At 44.5% G+C, this 22,278-nt stretch overlaps 1 protein-coding gene across 1 annotated transcript in view; it reads right to left on the bottom strand.

The window, feature by feature from the left end:
* Nucleotides 1-22,278, bottom strand: part of LOC148454026 (carbonic anhydrase 9-like) — a gene marked incomplete at its 5' end in the record, with an annotated part of 47,300 nt that overhangs the window by 12,166 nt on the left and 12,856 nt on the right. Inside the window, 3 exons of the mRNA XM_088461333.1 lie at nt 8,246-8,281; nt 9,483-9,542; nt 11,804-11,945. Of these exons, the coding sequence (XP_088317459.1) occupies nt 8,246-8,281; nt 9,483-9,542; nt 11,804-11,945 (238 nt within the window). The remainder of the gene's footprint in view (nt 1-8,245; nt 8,282-9,482; nt 9,543-11,803; nt 11,946-22,278) is intronic.

Raw genomic sequence — 22,278 nt, 5'->3', positions numbered from 1 at the left:
GGCGGAATACCATAGGGCCTCTCTATGAAGCTACTCAGCCAAGGCATCTCTGGCAAGCCGTGGAAATCCGGCTGCAAAGACGGAACAGAAAGAACTGCCATCGCGTAAGTGTGGGAAAGTCCCGCATGGTATCCGGCCAGCCCCAATTCATTTAGGAAATTCATATAGGACAAAAGGGAGTTCATCCAGGGAGAACCCAAGTCCAAACCATAAAGATCCGAAGTGCTGGCACAATCCAAAGAGGCCTCCTTTGTAGAAAAATAGGTGACTGAGCACAGGACTGGTGACAAGAGACCAAGGGACTACCAAAGAAAGAAAGCCTAAGTAAATTCAAAGGACAGCCCGGTCCCAGCAAAAAAGCCCCATGGGGAGGGACAGGACAACACGCTCCAGAGAAACACTTGGTGGGAGAAAGAAAGCGGTCATCCATGTTAGCCAATGAATGTCAGCAGAGCCCAAGGGCTCAAAGGGCAACGACTCGAAGCACCAAAGAAAATCCAAGGAACAATGTACAAGGAGAACACCTTGAAAGAAAGTTCCAACGTAATGTATCAGAGCAAACTGCCTCTGAAGAGGACAGAAAGTGTAGAAACCTGCAACTTCTAAGAATATTGGCGGAGGGACAAATCCAGCACCACCAGCTGAAGGGAGAGGACCCAAAAGAGGGAAACCTTCAGGGGAAAAAATTCCAGTCGGAACCCCAAGCAAAGTAAATTCGCCCAAGCAGTGACAAAGTCTTGCAGAGGAGAACTTATGGGTATACAGCACAGTATGAATGACCAACCTGGAGAACCGAGAAGTGCTCAAGAGCAATGCGATGGGCCAGAGTCAGATAGAAGCATGGGCCCTGAGACAGAAGATCTGGCCAGAAGGATCGGCATACCATGCTCCCCAAGGCCCATAGGAGGCAGACAGGTAATGGGAGTGCAGAGAATGGCTGCTGAAAGCCGTAGTGTGTGCAGTGATTTTATGAATGTATCAGGCATTAGAGAATGGTCAGACATTGCATTAGGTGTTATGGATGTATCAGGCATTAGAGAATGGTCAGACATTGCATTAGGTGTTATGAATGTATCAGGTATTAGAGAATGCTCAGACATTGCATTAGGTGTTATGAATGTATCAGGTATTAGATAATGGTCAGACATTGCATTAGGTGCTATGGATGTATCAGGCATTAGAGAATGGTCAGACATCACATTAGGTGTTATGAATGTATCAGGCATTAGACAATGGTCAGACATTGCATTAGGTGTTATGAATGTATCAGGCATTAGATAATGGTCAGACACTGCATTAGGTGTTATGAATGTATCAGGTATTAGAGAATGGTCAGACATTGCATTAGGTGTTATGAATGTATCAGGCATTAGAGAATGGTCAGACATTGCATTAGGTGTTATGAATGTATCAGGTATTAGAGAATGCTCAGACATTGCATTAGGTGTTATGGATGTATCAGGCATTAGATAATGGTCAGACATTGCATTAGGTGTTATGAATGTATCAGGCATTAGAGAATGGTCAGACATTGCATTAGGTGTTATGAATGTATCAGGCATTAGAGAATGGTCAGACATTGCATTAGGTGTTTTTGACAGAGAGAAGCTAAGAAAGGACAAAGATCACTGTTTAGTTATGTGACCAGACATTCTTAATCCAAAATCAACATTGTGTTATCTAAGATTCACACCATAAATAAGTTGTTATTGAGATTTCCAACATTCATAATTGAGGCAACAGTGCCCCCAACTGTGTATTAATATTTATGTATATTTCAAGAAATGACCTTTATACCTGTTAAAATGCTTATGTAGGAGTTTTTATCTTAGAGAGCAGCCTATATAAGCTGTAATTTGTCAGTATAGAATCAGCCTATGCCATTCTCTTGATGTATGAGATTCCAGCTCCAAGTGTTGGAGGGGCTCCTGGGAATGAAACCATTTATGCCCTGAGTAGATGATCTGATAAGCAAGTTAAGGGTTTATAATTTACTTTTTCTTTACTTTGTAATATATGTATTTAACTGATATGTTTGTGTGGCTTGATTAACGTCTTTGTATCCAAGAATCATATCTTGTTCCATCGAGAACATTAATGGTGTTAGAAGTGGGATACAAAAGGTAAATAGTCATAAATCTATTTAGAATGTGTAGTTCATGGTTTCAATTGTAAATTGCTTTCATGGTTCAGTGGTTACGGTTGTCCTGAAGGAATGTTCATCAGTCTCATTCTGATGAGGGAGGTGTGACCTGATCAGTCACAGAGTGTATATGTTGCATGTTATATGTGTATGTTGTCTGTTTACTGTCTTTATTTTACTAAAAAATATAAGGAAAAATGTATTTAACGTTTAAGAAATATTGTAAAACAGAAATTGGAGACTCAGCTGGCTGGTTGTCAGAGAAATGTGAACAAACAATATGTTGATTGCAAGTTGAGACAGAACAATGAAATGTTGACGTCTATAGGGATGCCCTCCATTGATGCTGTGAAGGGGGGATGGAGTATAATCTTTGCAGAAGAATGCAGCAGTGATAAGAAAATCTGTCTCACAGGCAGAGAGAGGAAACCTGAATCCAAATTGTCCTTCAGCACGGAGGGGCAGTGAGGGGGTCCATTACGCAGCTGCTAGTGAGAGAGAAACAGAGCACTTTATAAACACAGCTCTAATAGAGAGAAGTATTGATATTGCAGCAGATCTTGATAGTTACGCATTGTTAGAACAAGAGTATGATTCTGAAGTGAATGGAAACTAATGTGTGTAAGAAGTAGTAGGAAATGAGGCTCTTAACATGTCATTGGTTTGTGAGATTAATGATGGACACCTGAATTACCAAGTACTGTCCAGTTTGCTGTGCGTGGTGAATTGAAGGAGACTAAGGAAGTGCCCGAGTGCTCATTAGAAAAGGTTGGGCTAAGTGATGATGGGAGAGTGGTTATGATGCCCAGTGAGGAATGGGAGTTACCAAGAGCCAGGGGGAGGGAGATAGACAGGATTGTACACAAAGTCCATACCCCTGAGACAGAAGACTGTTCCATGAGGCTATTTCTTCCCAGAGAGTGACTGAAGTATCACAATGATGAATGCTTTGCTAATTCTATTTATGGGTTATCAGCTATTGAGGAGACAGCAGTGGTGGGAAACACACTGATAACCAGTGAGCCATCACATATGGCAATGCACAATGGTCTCGAACCCACAACATACAAACTGAATGGGGAAATGCTGTTTGATAACAGAGAGCAACAGAGAAAAATATGGGATGTAAACACTGTTTTGTATTGCAGAAAGGCTGATTGGGAATGGTAAGAAAGATCAGACCCCAGTGTATTCCCTGATAAGACCCTATCAGTCAACAGTTTTAAATCAGCTGAAAGATGCACAGTCACCAACAGCAACTACCAGAGCCGACATGTCGATTGCTGAGGAGTTCAAAGCAGAGGAATGGATTGTGCATAACAGGGGCAAGATCAGACTCTGATACATGGACGATGGTACTTACAACATAAGGGCCTTGTAGTTTCATGCGTATCCTTTCCTGTACCAGTTATATCACAGCCGTTTGCTGGGCTTGTCAAGTTTAAACCATTGTTGCCAACAATACCAGGACTGGACTATAGTGCTGCTTGCATCAATACAGAACTTTTATAGCCTCTTTCTGTAGCAATGCAGCCATCTTTTCAGACTGTCAGACAAGCACATGAAGAAAAGGACCTACCCCTACTGCAAATAGGTGGGAGACCAGTGCAGGTGGCAGGGTCATATGCCAAATTAAAAGAAGACCAGCTGCAACTTGTGTGGTTCACAGATGGATCAGCCACACTGACAATACAAGGACACTGCTGGACAGCAGCTGCATTCCTGCCAGTTATCAAGGGTGGCACTGCCCTGTGCAACCATAGGCCTGTGTCCATGGGCCATGTCATTACCAACACTGGACTAGATGACAATGAAGTTGCAGATATACTGGTTCAAGGCAGAACACTGGCGCTTACCCCTGAAGAGCAAAGAGAACTGTACAATGGGGCAGCATGGGCTCATGTGCAAAGTGGCCACAGAGAAGCGGAAGGCCTGTATGCCTGGGCCCAGAGAAAAGGAATTCCCATGACAGTTGATGGTAAGAAACATTGTGGAGAAATGCAAAACAGATCAGCTATTGAACTACAAGGAAAGGCCAGCTGAAGACATGGGCTCTATATACAGAGGAAAACGAGCAGGACAGGTGTAGCAGATAGCTTTTATTGACCCTCTGCCTACTGGACATGGGGTAGTAAAATTCTGCTGCACTGCGGTTGACACTTGCTCTTTGGTGCTTATTGCTCGCCCTCTGTACATGCTAATACACACGCCCATAGCCTGAATAGTGTACAATTCATTGCAGACATTTAACTGATATTTGTGTGACTTGATTAACGACTTTGTATCAAAGTATCTTATCTCGTTCCACTGAAAACACCAAGATTACCATGCTTCCTCCCACTCCAGCCCACGGAGGACCTGAAGATCCATGAAATTGGAAAGGAAGACATACAAGAGAAGGAACTCCTGCTGGACTGGAAAGACATCCACCCGAAGGGCTCCCAGGAACCATGGTATGAGAGAAGTACCTGGATAGTCTGTTTTCATGCCGAGATGGCACCAAGGCGAAGTCTGGATACCATCAGCAAAGAACTAGGATCTGAAAGGCATCTGGACAAAGCTCCCATTCTCCTGGGTAGATGCCCAGGTGGCTGAGGAAGTTCTCTTCCCGAACCCAGACTCTGGGAAGGAAGACTACCATCAGAGCCGGAAGTTGACAGATGAGAACACTATTCACTTTCTTCAAAGCACGGTGACTGCGAGTGCCACTGGTTTATGTAGGTGATGGAAATCATGCTATAGGAAGAACCTAACTTCCCAGGAAGGTGTGAGCTAATGGTGGGACCTGTATGGGGCTAGCATCTCTGCTACAGCTTGAGGTGGATAAAGCTTGTGGAGTCATAGCCAGAGAAGGAAGATCCTCTGGAGCGACCATCTCAGCTGTAGAGGTACCATTTACACCTAACTAATCTGTACACACCTGGGGTTCCACACTAGGAGTGATGTAAAAGAAATAGGAATGTATCTAGAAAGAGTGAGACAGTGGCATGCATGATAGAGGGAAATGGTGCAGGAGGAGAGGGTGAGGTGGAAGAGGGAGGCAGGATGGGAGCAGGTATCATGGGAGGATGGGAGCAGGTATCATGAGAGATTGAGTGGAGAAGACACTAGGGTATTGGTTAGCATAGGAAAAGAGAAGGGCATAGACTTACTCTTTAGAGATAGTTACAATGAGAGCAAGGTGTCATTCTGTATGATGAGGGTGGATTTGGTTGAGTGGAGCTTTATGGGAGATGTCCATATGGATGATTTCATTTTGGATGTAAAGTTAGTGTGAAAGAGGGAGGATAGCAAAGCAAAGGAGAGGCGTGCAGAGCAAAGGAGAGGATAGCAAAGCAAAGGAGAGGCGTGCAGAGCAAAGGAGAGGCGTGCAGAGCAAAGGAGAGGATAGCAAAGCAAAGGAGAGGCGTGCAGAGCAAAGGAGAGGAGTGCAGAGCAAAGGAGAGGAGTGCAGAGCAAAGCAAAGCAGAGGAAAGGAGTGCAGAGCAGAGATAGAGAGAAGATGAGAGGAATATGTAGCAGAGAAGGAGAAGAGATGAAGAGGAGAGCAAAGGAGAGGCATACAGGAGAGGCATACAGAGCAGGGGAGAGGAGATGAGAGGCATACAGAGCAGGGGAGAGGAGATGAGAGGCATACAGAGCAGGGGAGAGGAGATGAGAGGCATACAGAGCAGGGGAGAGGAGATGAGAGGCATACAGAGCAGGGGAGAGGAGATGAGAGGCATACAGAGCAGGGGAGAGGAGATGAGAGGCATACAGAGCAGGGGAGAGGAGATGAGAGGCATACAGAGCAGGGGAGAGGAGATGAGAGGCATACAGAGCAGGGGAGAGGAGATGAGAGGCATACAGAGCAGAGGAGAGGAGATGAGAGGCATACAGAGCAGAGGAGAGGAGATGAGAGGCATACAGAGCAGAGGAGAGGAGATGAGAGGCATACAGAGCAGGGGAGAGGAGAGGAGAGGCATACAGAGCAGAGGAGAGGAGATGAGAGGCATACAGAGCAGGGGAGAGGAGATGAGAGGCATACAGAGCAGGGGAGAGGAGATGAGAGGCATACAGAGCAGGGGAGAGGAGATGAGAGGCATACAGAGCAGGGGAGAGGAGATGAGAGGCATACAGAGCAGAGGAGAAGAGAGGAGAGGCATACAGAGGAGAGGAGAAGAGAGGCATACAGAGCAGGGGAGAGGAGATGAGAGGCATACAGAGCAGGGGAGAGGAGAGGCATACAGAGGAGAGGAGATGAGAGGCATACAGAGCAGGGGAGATGAGATGAGAGGCATACAGAGCAGAGATGAAGAGAGGAGAGGCATACAGAGCAGAGATGAAGAGAGGTTGTATCAGGCGTTTTCAAGCCATTTTGCTGTTCAGTGCTCAGTCAGGTTTCCATCATATACAGATTGTGACAAAGTCCAGTATATGTCAATGTTCTAGAATGCCAACTAGTTAGCTATTGCAAATGTTTAGTTGTGACCAAACATACTGTAGTTAATCCAAACAAACATCATGTTACCTTCAAACTAAATACATACCATAAATATTGTTATTGAGATATGAACTCCAATATTCATAATTGAGGCCACAGTGCCCCCTGCTGTCTATTGATATTTATGTAGGTTTCTAAAAATGACCTTTATACCTGTTAAAATGCCTACTCAGGAGTTTATCTCTTAGGACAGCCTATATAAGCTATAATGTGTCAGTATAGAATTAGCCTTATTCCTGAACAATACTGACTGCAGAAGTGCTAGGACATTTGAACATAATCCAGTCTCTAGATGCTGAGAGAAGGGCTCCTGGATTTGCTGATGTGATTGCTGGATCTACTGAATTAATCAATGACTGTAGCTAAGTATTCTAATAAATTTACACTTTTATATTCAATTTGTTGGTTAAAGTATCTTTTCTGGGAATCCACGCATCTGGTATCTTTTAGTTTGAACCCACTAGAAACAGGAGTGCAGAGCAGAGCAGAAGAGAGGATAGAAGAGCAGAGGAAAGAAATGCAGAGCAGGTGAGAGGAAGATAGCGCAAAGATTAGGAGAGAATTGGAGAGGAGAGCAGATGAGACAAATATAGAGCAAAGATGAGGAGAGGAGTGCAGAGCAGAAGAGAGGATAGAAGAGGAGGTGAGAGCAGAAGGGAGGAGGGCAGAAAAAAAGAAAGGAGTGGAAACTGGAGAAATGGAGAAGAGAGGAATTGAGAGCTGAGATGAGGAGAAAAGTGGAAAGGAGAGTAGATGAGAAGATAGAAGAGGAGGGGAGAGGAGTGCAGAAAAGAGGAAAGGAGTGGAGAAATGGAGAGGAGAGAACTGGAGAACAGAGATGAGAGGAGAGCAGAGGACAATATAGAAAAGGAAAGAAGAGAAGAGGATAGAAGAGGAGAGGATAGAAGAGGAGAGGATAGAAGAGGAGAGGATAGAAGAGGAGGGGAGAGGAGGGGAGAGGAGAGGAGTGTAGAAAAGAGGAAAGGAGTGGAGGTGGAGAAAGAGAGGAGAGAAGATGAAAGGGGAGCAGACAAGAGGAGATGATAGAAGATGAGAGCAAAGCAGAGGATGAGTGCAGAACAGGGAAGAGGAGAGGAATGGATAGGAAAGAAACAGAGCAGAGATGAGGAGAGGAGTTGAGAGCAGAAGAAGATAGAAGAGCAGAGATGAGGAGAGAATAGATGAGGAGAGGAGTTGAGAGCAGAAGAAGATAGAAGAGCAGAGTAGAGGATAGAAGAGGAGAGAGTGAGAGCATAGTAAAGCAGTGGAGAAGATTGGAGAGCAGAGGATAGAAGAGGAGAGAGTGAGAGCATAGTAAAGCAGTGGAGAAGATTGGAGAGCAGAGTAGAGGATAGAAGAGGAGAGAGTGAGAGCATAGTAAAGCAGTGGAGAAGATTGGAGAGCAGAGTAGAGGATAGAAGAGGAGTGGAGTGTAGAGGAGAGAAGATAAGAGGATAGAAAAGGAGAAGAAAGACTGTAATAGAGGAACTATAGTAAAGAACGCATTTTTAGGATCCGGATCTTCAGGCTTTATGAGATCCTATCTAATTTTATCATCCTCTAAACATGTATAACATCTGCCCCATGTACAAACTAATGAGATATCATCTATAAATTACCTGTGCCAAGTGCTGGATCATCAGCTCCCTGTGCACCTGCAAAATAAACAGACGGATGTTATTCACTACAAGATAAACTGAAGGGGAATGAGAGGACAAAGGGCCTGATTCAGAACCGCATGCAAACGCCATCGCAGTTGTGATATCTCCAGGATCGCAAAAATATGCTAATGACTCACCTGACGTCCAGAGCTTAGAGACGCCCACTAACAGCATCTCACATCGACCGCTCGCGCACAAAACCGGAAACATGGAACGCAGATCTGGTGTGGACACAGCCTGTCTCCAGACACACAGAGGGGTCTCCTGCTACAAGCAAGGATGCAGGGGCTAGTTTATGCACGCCTTAAGAACAGCGTTTAAACAGTCCGGCACACCTGTGTTTCTCTAACCACCCCCATTACCCCCCCAAACACTGACCACCTGTCATTCACTTTGCGAGTTAATTCTCTGTGTGTGATCGCAAAACAATTGCTGTGCGTACGCAAAGTGGTTTTCATGCATGCACAATAGCTAACAATCGCTCAAACTGCGCAAGTATCGGCATTGTGTCAACATCTAAATCAGGCAGAATGTCATAAACAAAACTCCTAGGACGTGTATTTTTTTATCCCTCAGCGCACTTATCAGGACGTGTGTTTATCCCTCAGTGCACACTAGGAGGTCCCCTGTGTGTGTGTGTCTGTGTAACATGTACAGCAGGTATTGGGGGTAGGTATATGAGGTGTACACTAGGGGGTCTCCTGTGTGTCTGTGTGTAACATGTACAGCAGGTATTGGGGGTAGGTATATGAGCTGTACACTAGGGGGTCTCCTGTGTGTAACATGTACAGCAGGTATTGGGGGTAGGTATATGAGATATACACTAGGGGGTCTCCTGTGTGTCTGTGTGTAACATGTACAGCAGGTATTGGGGGTAGGTATATGAGATGTACACTAGGGGGGTCTCCTGTGTGTAACATGTACAGCAGGTATTGGGGGTAGGTATATGAGATGTACACTAGGTGGTCTCCTGTGTGTAACATGTACAGCAGGTATTGGGGGTAGGTATATGAGATATACACTAGGGGGTCTCCTGTGTGTCTGTGTGTAACATGTACAGCAGGTATTGGGGGTAGGTATATGAGATGTACACTAGGGGGTCTCCTGTGTGTAACATGTACAGCAGGTATTTGGGGTAGGTATATGAAATATACACTAGGGGTCTCCTGCCTATATTATATAACTGACTTTATACCTTGATCGGTCTGATTAGAAGATGAATCATCGGACTGAGAGGTGACAGTAGATTCTGGAGCTGTTGGGAGAATGGTGAAGACATATATAAAGGGTAACAACCTCTACCCCAAACAGTTAATTAGGAATATTCTATAAAAGAGGAGGAAATTAATGATGGCGTAAAATAGGATAGCTGTCACTGTTCTACGTATTTATATAAAATGCTATGATGGTGGTTCAATAAATGAGGTAACAAGACCTCTCACTGCGTAAATGTATTCATCTCATACAAATACTAATCAATAGTATGCCCATGGTACTAATTCCACATAGTCCCCATACTCGTACTACATGTACATCAAGGCATCTATCCCGGTATAGTAGAAATCAGTGTCAACTGCCTGAAGCCAGGACATGGCTGTTGCTCAATTTCACAGTCGGTTGTGAATCATCTTCCACCCAGGAGCTTCTTCAATGGTCCAGAGATGGAAATCACTCGGTGCCAGGTCAGGGCTGTAGGAAGGATGGTCCAGGACCTCATAATGGTAGCACCGTAACAACTCACGTGCTTGGCCGGCCGGATCACTGCTTATCTTGAACACCCATCCCGTCATTATCAAAGGCCATGCAACAAACCCAAACCCTGACATGATGCTATCACCGTACACCTCAATAAGTTAGCAATGAATTTCAGCTGCTAATATGCCCTTTAGATGCAGAAATCTGATCACATTACGCACAATAATGTGTGACCATGTGTCCGCCAGCACCGCCATCTTACAGCTGATGTGGGTACAGTATGACTGATATGAGGCGCAGTGTAATGGCCGTGAGGGGAAGCAGTGATCGCCCTGCTCTGGCAATTAGCATAAAATATAGAACATTACACACGTGAAATATCTTGTTACCTTACTTATTGAACCACCCTCGTATATCGCCATTTCTCTCATTCTAATGAGTGCAGAATGTAAACTAATTTTATCGCTATATGGTAAACTATGCACAGTGAGGTCTCATGATTATGGGACCAGGCTCCAGGAATAGTTCTACTATACCAAACACATAAGTGTTCTCTTCAAGGGTCACATACAGTAGAGTGTTTTGGCGATACACTTGGAACTTATGGATATCGCGGTGTGAGACATGGATATCGCGGTGTGAGACATGGATATCGCGGTGTGAGACATGGAGATAGTGAGTTATGGAGATAAAAGGTGTGAGATATGGATACGATGGAGTGAGATATGGATACGATGGAGTGAGATATGGATACGATGGAGTGAGATATGGATACGATGGAGTGAGATATGGATACGATGGAGTGAGATATGGATAAGATGGAGTGAGATATGGAGATAGAGGTGTGAGGTCTCGACACAAAGGTGTGAGGTCTCGACACAATGGTGTGAGGTCTCGACACAATGGTGTGAGGTCTCGACACAATGGTGTGAGGTCTCGACACAATGGTGTGAGGTCTCGACACAATGGTGTGAGATAGAGATAAAGGTGTGAGTTATGGATACAATGGTGTGAGTTATGGACACAATGGTGTGAGATATGGACACAATGGTGTGAGTTATGGACACAATGGTGTGAGATATGGACACAATGGTGTGAGATATGGACACAATGGTGTGAGATATGGACACAATGGTGTGAGATATAGATACAAGGGTGTGAGATATAGACACAAGGGTGTGAGTTATGGACACAAGGGTGTGAGTTATGGACACAAGGGTGTGAGTTATGGACACAAGGGTGTGAGTTATGGACACAAGGGTATGAGATATGGAGATAAAGGTGTGAGATATGGAGATACAGTGGTGTGAGATATGGATACAGTGGTGTGAGATATGGATACAGTGGTGTGAGATATGGATACAGTGGTGTGAGATATGGATACAGTGGTGTGAGTTATGGTGATAATGGTGTGAGTTATGGTGATAATGGTGTGAGTTATGGTGATAATGGTGTGAGATATGGATACAGTGGTGTGATATATGGAGATAAAGGTAAGAGATATGGATACGATGGAGTAAGATATGGATATAGATGTGAGATATGGATAAAATGGTGTGATACATGGAGATAGAAGTGTGAGATATGAATATAAAGGTGTGAGATATGAATATAGGTATAAATACAATAGTGTAAAATATGGAGATATAACTGACATATGGATATAAAGTTGTGAGATATAGGTGTAAGATACAGAGATATAGGGATGAGATACAGAGATATAGGGATGAGATACAGAGATATAGACATGAGATATAGACATGAGATACAGAGATATAGACATGAGATACAGATATATAGACATGAGAGACAGATAGGTACCTCCCTCAGGACCTTTCCTTCCTCCCACTGGTGCTTTGAAACTAGACAGCACTAGACGGCCATTCAGACTCTGCGGTTCACGGAAATTCATCTGCAGCACACTGCCATGGTCATGGTGAATGGTCTCCTCCAGAATGGCCAGCTTAGAGAGAAAGGGAGGGTGGTGAGTGTGAGTGAGCTGTACAGAACAGACTCGTCTATTAACGCTAACATGTATACAATCATTAGTATCACTTTATACGTATTGTAATGACTGTTTCTATGGGAAAACAGGAGCTAAACTTTGAAAAACAAAATAAGACAGGTACATCTTATGGGAGTACTCTCATTCATCTCTCCATCTAGTTTTTATTCAGCCAAAGTCAGTAGAAGAGCAAGGAATGCATTGTTGTGTGGGGTTGTATATAAACCATTTGCTTGTCCTGCATTGTACTGTACTGTTAGTCACTGGTTTCTTGTTCACTTATTTGTTAATGTACTATGTAAAGGTGCTTCAGAACACTTGTGGCATCATATAAATACAGGACAATAATAATGGAATTACAGACTAGGAAGCAGAAAATGGAGATACAGAGCGAGAATAGAGAGGAAGCAGAGAATGGAGTACAGAGAGAAAGCAGAGAATGGAGATACAGAGCAGAGAATGAAGTACAGAGAGGAAGCAGAGAATGGAGATACAGAGCAGAGAATAGAGAGGAAGCAGAGAATGGAGATACAGAGCAGAGAATAGAGAGGAAGCAGAGAATGAAGATACAGAGCAGAGAATAGAGAGGAAGCAGAGAATGGAGACACAGAGAGGGAATAGAGAGGAAGCAGAGAATGGAGTACAGAGAGGAAGCAGAGAATGGTGATACAGAGCGAGAATAGAGAGGAAGAAGAAAATGGTGATACAGAGCGAGAATAGAGAGGAAGCAGAGAATGGAGTACAGAGAGAAAGCAGAGAATGGAGATACAGAGCAGAGAATGGAGTACAGAGAGGAAGCAGAGAATGGAGATACAGAGCAGAGAATAGAGAGGAAGCAGAGAATGGAGATACAGAGCAGAGAATAGAGAGGAAGCAGAGAATGAAGATACAGAGCAGAGAATAGAGAGGAAGCAGAGAATGGAGACACAGAGAGGGAATAGAGAGGAAGCAGAGAATGGAGATACAGAGAGGAAGCAGAGAATGGTGATACAGAGCGAGAATAGAGAGAAAGAAGAAAATGGTGATACAGAGCGAGAATAGAGAGAAAGCAGAGAATGGTGATACAGAGCGAGAATAGAGAGGAAGCAGAGAATGGAGATACAGAGCAGAGAATAGAGAGGAAGCAGAGAATGGTGATACAGAGCGAGAATAGAGAGGAAGCAGAGAATGGAGATACAGAGCGGGAATAGAGAGGAAGCAGAGAATGGAGTACAGAGAGGAAGCAGAGAATGGTGATACAGAGCGAGAATAGAGAGGAAGCAGAGAATGGAGTACAGAGAGGAAGCAGAGAATGGTGATACAGCGAGAATAGAGAGGAAGCAGAGAATGGGGTACAGAGAGGAAGCAGAGAATGGTGATACAGAGCGAGAATAGAGAGATAGCAGAGAATGGAGTACAGAGAGGAAGCAGAGAATGGTGATACAGAGCGAGAATAGAGAGGAAGTAGAGAATGGTGATACAGAGCGAGAATAGAGAGGAAGCAGAAAACGGCGATACAGAGAGGGAATAGAGAGGAAGCAGAGAATAAAGATACAGAACGAGAATAGAGAGGAAGCAGAGAATGGAGTACAGAGAGGAAGCAGAGAATAAAGATACAGAACGAGAATAGAGAGGAAGCAGAGAATGGAGATACAGAGCGAGAATAGAGAGGTAGCAGAGAATGGAGATACAGAGCGAGAATAGAGAGGAAGCAGAGAATGGAGATACAGAGCAGAGAATAGAGAGGAAGCAGAGAATGGAGATACAGAGCAGAGAATAGAGAGGAAGCAGAGAATGGAGATACAGAGCAGGAATAGAGAGGAAGCAGAGAATGGAGATACAGAGCGGGAATAGAGAGGAAGCAGAGAATGGAGATACAGAGCAAGAATAGAGAGGAAGCAGAGAATGGAGATACAGAGCGAGAATAGAGAGGAAGCAGAGAATGGAGATACAGAGAGGGAATAGAGAGGAAGCATAGAATGGAGATACAGAGCGAGAATAGAGAGGAAGCATAGAAAGGAGATACAGAGCAGAGAATAGAGAGGAAGCAGAGAATAGAGATACAGAGCAAGAATAGAGAGGAAGCAGAGAATGGAGATACAGAGCAAGAATAGAGAGGTAGCAGAGAATGGAGATACAGAGCGAGAATAGAGAGGAAGCAAAGAATGGAGATACAGAGAGGGAATAGAGAGGGAGCAGAGAATGGAGATACAGAGCAGAGAATAGAGAGGAAGCAGAGAATGGAGATACAGAGAGGGAATAGAGAGGAAGCAGAGAATGGAGATACAGAGCGATAAAAGAGAGAAAGCAGATAATGGTGATACAGAGCGAGAATAGAGAGGTAGCAGAGAATGGAGATACAGAGCGAGAATAGAGAGGAAGCAGAGAATGGTGATACAGAGCGAGAATAGAGAGGAAGCAGAGAATGGTGATACAGAGAGGGAATAGAGAGGAAGCATAGAATGGAGATACAGAGCGAGAATAGAGAGGAAGCATAGAATGGAGATACAGAGCAGAGAATAGAGAGGAAGCAGAGAATGGAGATACAGAGCGGGAATATAGAGGAAGCAGAGAATGGAGATACAGAGCGAGAAAAGAGAGAAAGCAGAGAATGGTGATACAGAGCGACAATAGAGAGGTAGCAGAGAATGGTGATACAGAGCAAGAATAGAGAGGAAGCAGAGAATGGAGATACAGAGCGAGAATAGAGAGGAAGCAGAGAATGGAGATACAGAGCGAGAATAGAGAGGAAGCAGAGAATGGAGATACAGAGAGGGAAAAGAGATAAAGCAGAGAATGGAGTACAGAGAGGAAGCAGAGAATGGTGATACAGAGCGAGAATAGAGAGGAAGCAGAGAATGGAGTACAGAGAGGAAGCAGAGAATGGAGATACAGAGCAGAGAATAGAGAGGAAGCAGAGAATGGAGATACAGAGCAGAGAATAGAGAGGAAGCAGAGAATGGAGATACAGAGCGGGAATAGAGAGGAAGCAGAGAATGGAGATACAGAGCTAGAATAGAGAGGTAGCAGAGAATGGAGATACAGAGCGAGAATAGAGAGGAAGCAGATAATGGAGATACAGAGAGGGAATAGAGAGGAAGCAGAGAATGGAGATACAGAGCGAGAATAGAGAGGAAGCAGAGAATGGAGATACAGAGCGAGAATAGAGAGGAAGCAGAGAATGGAGATACAGAGCGAGAATAGAGAGGTAGCAGAGAATGGAGATACAGAGCGGGAATAGAGAGGAAGCAGAGAATGGAGATACAGAGCAAGAATAGAGAGGAAGCATAGAATGGAGATACAGAGCTAGAATAGAGAGGTAGCAGAGAATGGAGATACAGAGCGAGAATAGAGAGGAAGCAGATAATGGAGATACAGAGAGGGAATAGAGAGGAAGCAGAGAATGGAGATACAGAGCAAGAATAGAGAGGAAGCAGAGAATGGAGATACAGAGCGAGAATAGAGAGGTAGCAGAGATTGGAGATACAGAGCGAGAATAGAGAGGAAGCAGAGAATGGAGATACAGAGCAGAGAATAGAGAGGAAGCAGAGAATGGAGTACAGAGAGAAAGCAGAGAATGGAGATACAGAGCAGAGAATGGAGTACAGAGAGGAAGCAGAGAATGGAGATACAGAGCAGAGAATAGAGAGGAAGCAGAGAATGGAGATACAGAGCAGAGAATAGAGAGGAAGCAGAGAATGGAGATACAGAGCAGAGAATAGAGAGGAAGAAGAAAATGGTGATTCAGAGCGAGAATAGAGAGGAAGCAGAGAATGGAGTACAGAGAGAAAGCAGAGAATGGAGATACAGAGCAGAGAATGAAGTACAGAGAGGAAGCAGAGAATGGAGATACAGAGCAGAGAATAGAGAGGAAGCAGAGAATGGAGATACAGAGCAGAGAATAGAGAGGAAGCAGAGAATGGAGATACAGAGCAGAGAATAGAGAGGAAGCAGAGAATGGAGATACAGAGAGGGAATAGAGAGGAAGCAGAGAATGGAGTACAGAGAGGAAGCAGAGAATGGTGATACAGAGCGAGAATAGAGAGGAAGAAGAAAATGGTGATACAGAGCGAGAATAGAGAGGAAGCAGAGAATGGAGTACAGAGAGAAAGCAGAGAATGGAGATACAGAGCAGAGAATGGAGTACAGAGAGGAAGCAGAGAATGGAGATACAGAGCAGAGAATAGAGAGGAAGCAGAGAATGGAGATACAGAGCAGAGAATAGAGAGGAAGCAGAGAATGGAGATACAGAGCAGAGAATAGAGAGGAAGCAGAGAATGGAGATACAGAGAGGGAATAGAGAGGAAGCAGAGAATGGAGTACAGAGAGGAAGCAGAGAATGGTGATACAGAGCGAGAATAGAGAGGAAGAAGAAAATGGAGATACAGAGCGAGAATAGAGAGGAAGCAGAGAATGGTGATACAGAGCGAGAATAGAGAGGAAGCAGAGAATGGAGATACAGAGCAGAGAATAGAGAGGAAGCAGAGAATGGTGATACAGAGCGAGAATAGAGAGGAAGCAGAGAATGGAGATACAGAGCGGGAATAGAGAGGACGCAGAGAATGGAGTACAGAGAGGAAGCAGAGAATGGTGATACAGAGCGAGAATAGAGAGGAAGCAGAGAATGGAGTACAGAGAGGAAGCAGAGAATGGTGATACAGAGCGAGAATAGAGAGGAAGCAGAGAATGGGGTACAGAGAGGAAGCAGAGAATGGTGATACAGAGCGAGAATAGAGAGATAGCAGAGAATGGAGTACAGAGAGGAAGCAGAGAATGGTGATACAGAGCGAGAATAGAGAGGAAGCAGAGAATGGTGATACAGAGCGAGAATAGAGAGGAAGCAGAAAACGGCGATACAGAGAGGGAATAGAGAGGAAGCAGAGAATAAAGATACAGAACGAGAATAGAGAGGAAGCAGAGAATGGAGTACAGAGAGGAAGCAGAGAATAAAGATACAGAACGAGAATAGAGAGGAAGCAGAGAATGGAGATACAGAGCAGAGAATAGAGAGGAAGCAGAGAATGGAGATACAGAGCAGAGAATAGAGAGGAAGCAGAGAATGGAGATACAGAGCAGGAATAGAGAGGAAGCAGAGAATGGAGATACAGAGCGGGAATAGAGAGGAAGCAGAGAATGGAGATACAGAGCGAGAATAGAGAGGAAGCAGAGAATGGTGATACAGAGCGAGAATAGAGAGGAAGCAGAGAATGGTGATACAGAGAGGGAATAGAGAGGAAGCATAGAATGGAGATACAGAGCGAGAATAGAGAGGAAGCATAGAATGGAGATACAGAGCAGAGAATAGAGAGGAAGCAGAGAATGGAGATACAGAGCGGGAATATAGAGGAAGCAGAGAATGGAGATACAGAGCGAGAAAAGAGAGAAAGCAGAGAATGGTGATACAGAGCGACAATAGAGAGGTAGCAGAGAATGGTGATACAGAGCAAGAATAGAGAGGAAGCAGAGAATGGAGATACAGAGCGAGAATAGAGAGATAGCAGAGAATGGAGTACAGAGAGGAAGCAGAGAATGGTGATACAGAGCGAGAATAGAGAGGAAGCAGAGAATGGTGATACAGAGCGAGAATAGAGAGGAAGCAGAAAACGGCGATACAGAGAGGGAATAGAGAGGAAGCAGAGAATAAAGATACAGAACGAGAATAGAGAGGAAGCAGAGAATGGAGTACAGAGAGGAAGCAGAGAATAAAGATACAGAACGAGAATAGAGAGGAAGCAGAGAATGGAGATACAGAGCAGAGAATAGAGAGGAAGCAGAGAATGGAGATGCAGAGAATAGAGAGGAAGCAGAGAATGGAGATACAGAGCAGGAATAGAGAGGAAGCAGAGAATGGAGATACAGAGCGGGAATAGAGAGGAAGCAGAGAATGGAGATACAGAGCGAGAATAGAGAGGAAGCAGAGAATGGTGATACAGAGCGAGAATAGAGAGGAAGCAGAGAATGGTGATACAGAGAGGGAATAGAGAGGAAGCATAGAATGGAGATACAGAGCGAGAATAGAGAGGAAGCATAGAATGGAGATACAGAGCAGAGAATAGAGAGGAAGCAGAGAATGGAGATACAGAGCGGGAATATAGAGGAAGCAGAGAATGGAGATACAGAGCGAGAAAAGAGAGAAAGCAGAGAATGGTGATACAGAGCGACAATAGAGAGGTAGCAGAGAATGGTGATACAGAGCAAGAATAGAGAGGAAGCAGAGAATGGAGATACAGAGCGAGAATAGAGAGGAAGCAGAGAATGGAGATACAGAGCGAGAATAGAGAGGAAGCAGAGAATGGAGATACAGAGAGGGAAAAGAGATGAAGCAGAGAATGGAGTACAGAGAGGAAGCAGAGAATGGTGATAGAGAGCGAGAATAGAGAGGAAGCAGAGAATGGAGTACAGAGAGGAAGCAGAGAATGGAGATACAGAGCAGAGAATAGAGAGGAAGCAGAGAATGGAGATACAGAGCAGAGAATAGAGAGGAAGCAGAGAATGGAGATACAGAGCAGGAATAGAGAGGAAGCAGAGAATGGAGATACAGAGCTAGAATAGAGAGGTAGCAGAGAATGGAGATACAGAGCGAGAATAGAGAGGAAGCAGATAATGGAGATACAGAGAGGGAATAGAGAGGAAGCAGAGAATGGAGATACAGAGCGAGAATAGAGAGGAAGCAGAGAATGGAGATACAGAGCGAGAATAGAGAGGAAGCAGAGAATGGAGATACAGAGCGAGAATAGAGAGGTAGCAGAGAATGGAGATACAGAGCGGGAATAGAGAGGAAGCAGAGAATGGAGATACAGAGCAAGAATAGAGAGGAAGCATAGAATGGAGATACAGAGCTAGAATAGAGAGGTAGCAGAGAATGGAGATACAGAGCGAGAATAGAGAGGAAGCAGATAATGGAGATACAGAGAGGGAATAGAGAGGAAGCAGAGAATGGAGATACAGAGCAAGAATAGAGAGGAAGCAGAGAATGGAGATACAGAGCGAGAATAGAGAGGTAGCAGAGATTGGAGATACAGAGCGAGAATAGAGAGGAAGCAGAGAATGGAGATACAGAGCAGAGAATAGAGAGGAAGCAGAGAATGGAGTACAGAGAGAAAGCAGAGAATGGAGATACAGAGCAGAGAATGGAGTACAGAGAGGAAGCAGAGAATGGAGATACAGAGCAGAGAATAGAGAGGAAGCAGAGAATGGAGATACAGAGCAGAGAATAGAGAGGAAGCAGAGAATGGAGATACAGAGCAGAGAATAGAGAGGAAGAAGAAAATGGTGATTCAGAGCGAGAATAGAGAGGAAGCAGAGAATGGAGTACAGAGAGAAAGCAGAGAATGGAGATACAGAGCAGAGAATGAAGTACAGAGAGGAAGCAGAGAATGGAGATACAGAGCAGAGAATAGAGAGGAAGCAGAGAATGGAGATACAGAGCAGAGAATAGAGAGGAAGCAGAGAATGGAGATACAGAGCAGAGAATAGAGAGGAAGCAGAGAATGGAGATACAGAGAGGGAATAGAGAGGAAGCAGAGAATGGAGTACAGAGAGGAAGCAGAGAATGGTGATACAGAGCGAGAATAGAGAGGAAGAAGAAAATGGTGATACAGAGCGAGAATAGAGAGGAAGCAGAGAATGGAGTACAGAGAGAAAGCAGAGAATGGAGATACAGAGCAGAGAATGGAGTACAGAGAGGAAGCAGAGAATGGAGATACAGAGCAGAGAATAGAGAGGAAGCAGAGAATGGAGATACAGAGCAGAGAATAGAGAGGAAGCAGAGAATGGAGATACAGAGCAGAGAATAGAGAGGAAGCAGAGAATGGAGATACAGAGAGGGAATAGAGAGGAAGCAGAGAATGGAGTACAGAGAGGAAGCAGAGAATGGTGATACAGAGCGAGAATAGAGAGGAAGAAGAAAATGGAGATACAGAGCGAGAATAGAGAGGAAGCAGAGAATGGTGATACAGAGCGAGAATAGAGAGGAAGCAGAGAATGGAGATACAGAGCAGAGAATAGAGAGGAAGCAGAGAATGGTGATACAGAGCGAGAATAGAGAGGAAGCAGAGAATGGAGATACAGAGCGGGAATAGAGAGGACGCAGAGAATGGAGTACAGAGAGGAAGCAGAGAATGGTGATACAGAGCGAGAATAGAGAGGAAGCAGAGAATGGAGTACAGAGAGGAAGCAGAGAATGGTGATACAGAGCGAGAATAGAGAGGAAGCAGAGAATGGGGTACAGAGAGGAAGCAGAGAATGGTGATACAGAGCGAGAATAGAGAGATAGCAGAGAATGGAGTACAGAGAGGAAGCAGAGAATGGTGATACAGAGCGAGAATAGAGAGGAAGCAGAGAATGGTGATACAGAGCGAGAATAGAGAGGAAGCAGAAAACGGCGATACAGAGAGGGAATAGAGAGGAAGCAGAGAATAAAGATACAGAACGAGAATAGAGAGGAAGCAGAGAATGGAGTACAGAGAGGAAGCAGAGAATAAAGATACAGAACGAAAATAGAGAGGAAGCAGAGAATGGAGATACAGAGCAGAGAATAGAGAGGAAGCAGAGAATGGAGATACAGAGCAGAGAATAGAGAGGAAGCAGATAATGGAGATACAGAGAGGGAATAGAGAGGAAGCAGAGAATGGAGATACAGAGCAGGAATAGAGAGGAAGCAGAGAATGGAGATACAGAGCGGGAATAGAGAGGAAGCAGCGAATGGAGATACAGAGCAAGAATATAGAGGAAGCAGAGAATGGAGATACAGAGCAAGAATAGAGAGGTAGCAGAGAATGGAGATACAGAGCGAGAATAGAGAGGAAGCAGAGAATGGAGATACAGTGAGGGAATAGAGAGGGAGCAGAGAATGGAGATACAGAGCAGAGAATAGAGAGGAAGCAGAGAATGGAGATACAGAGAGGGAATAGAGAGGAAGCAGAGAATGGAGATACAGAGCGAGAAAAGAGAGAAAGCAGATAATGGTGATACAGAGCGAGAATAGAGAGGTAGCAGAGAATGGAGATACAGAGCGAGAATAGAGAGGAAGCAGAGAATGGTGATACAGAGCGAGAATAGAGAGGAAGCAGAGAATGGAGATACAGAGCAGAGAATAGAGAGGAAGCAGAGAATGGAGTACAGAGAGGAAGCAGATAATGGTGATACAGAGCGAGAATAGAGAGGAAGCAGAGAATGGAGTACAGAGAGGAAGCAGAGAATGGTGATACAGAGCGAGAATAGAGAGGAAGCAGAGAATGGGGTACAGAGAGGAAGCAGAGAATGGTGATACAGAGCGAGAATAGAGAGGAAGCAGAGAATGGAGTACAGAGAGGAAGCAGAGAATGGTGATACAGAGCGAGAATAGAGAGGAAGCAGAGAATGGAGATACAGAGAGGGAATAGAGAGGAAGCAGAGAATGGAGTACAGAGAGTAAGCAGATAATGGTGATACAGAGCAAGAATAGAGAGGAAGCAGAGAATGGAGTACAGAGAGGAAGCAGAGAATGGTGATACAGAGCGAGAATAGAGAGGAAGCAGAGAATGGGGTACAGAGAGGAAGCAGAGAATGGTGATATAAGAGCGACAATAGAGAGGTAGCAGAGAATGGTGATACAGAGCAAGAATAGAGAGGAAGCAGAGAATGGAGATACAGAGCAAGAATAGAGAGGAAGCAGAGAATGGAGATACAGAGCGAGAATAGAGAGGTAGCAGAGATTGGAGATACAGAGCGAGAATAGAGAGGAAGCAGAGAATGGAGATACAGAGCGAGAATAGAGAGGAAGCAGAGAATGGAGATACAGAGCGAGAATTGAGAGGAAGCAGAGAATGGAGATACAGAGCGAGAATAGAGAGGAAGCAGAGAATGGAGATACAGAGCGAGAACAGAGAGAAAGCAGAGAATGGAGATACAGAGAGGGAATAGAGAGGAAGCAGAGAATGGAGATACAGAGCGAGAATAGAGAGGTAGCAGAGAATGGAGATACAGAGCGAGAATAGAGAGGAAGCAGAGAATGGAGATACAGAGCGAGAACAGAGAGGAAGCAGAGAATGGTGATACAGAGCGAGAATAGAACTGTATCTGTATAGGAAATGCTACGTTACAGTGTGTGCTCTGTGTGTGACTGCAGCTGTACCTGTATAGGAAATGCTACGTTGCAGTGTGTGCTCTGTGTGTGACTGCAGCTGTAGCTGTATAGGAAATGCTATGTTACAGTGTATGCTATATGTGTGTACTCTGTGTGTGACTGCAGCTGTATCTGTACAGGAAATGCTACGTTACAGTGTATGTTCTGTGTAGCTGTACCTGTATAGGAAATGCTACATTACAGTGT

The sequence above is a fragment of the Taudactylus pleione genome, unplaced genomic scaffold (assembly GCF_031769625.1).
Source record: "Taudactylus pleione unplaced genomic scaffold, aTauple2 ptg001034l, whole genome shotgun sequence".
NCBI classification, from domain to species: domain Eukaryota; kingdom Metazoa; phylum Chordata; class Amphibia; order Anura; family Myobatrachidae; genus Taudactylus; species Taudactylus pleione.
This window is presented reverse-complemented; position numbering and strand designations above follow the sequence as displayed.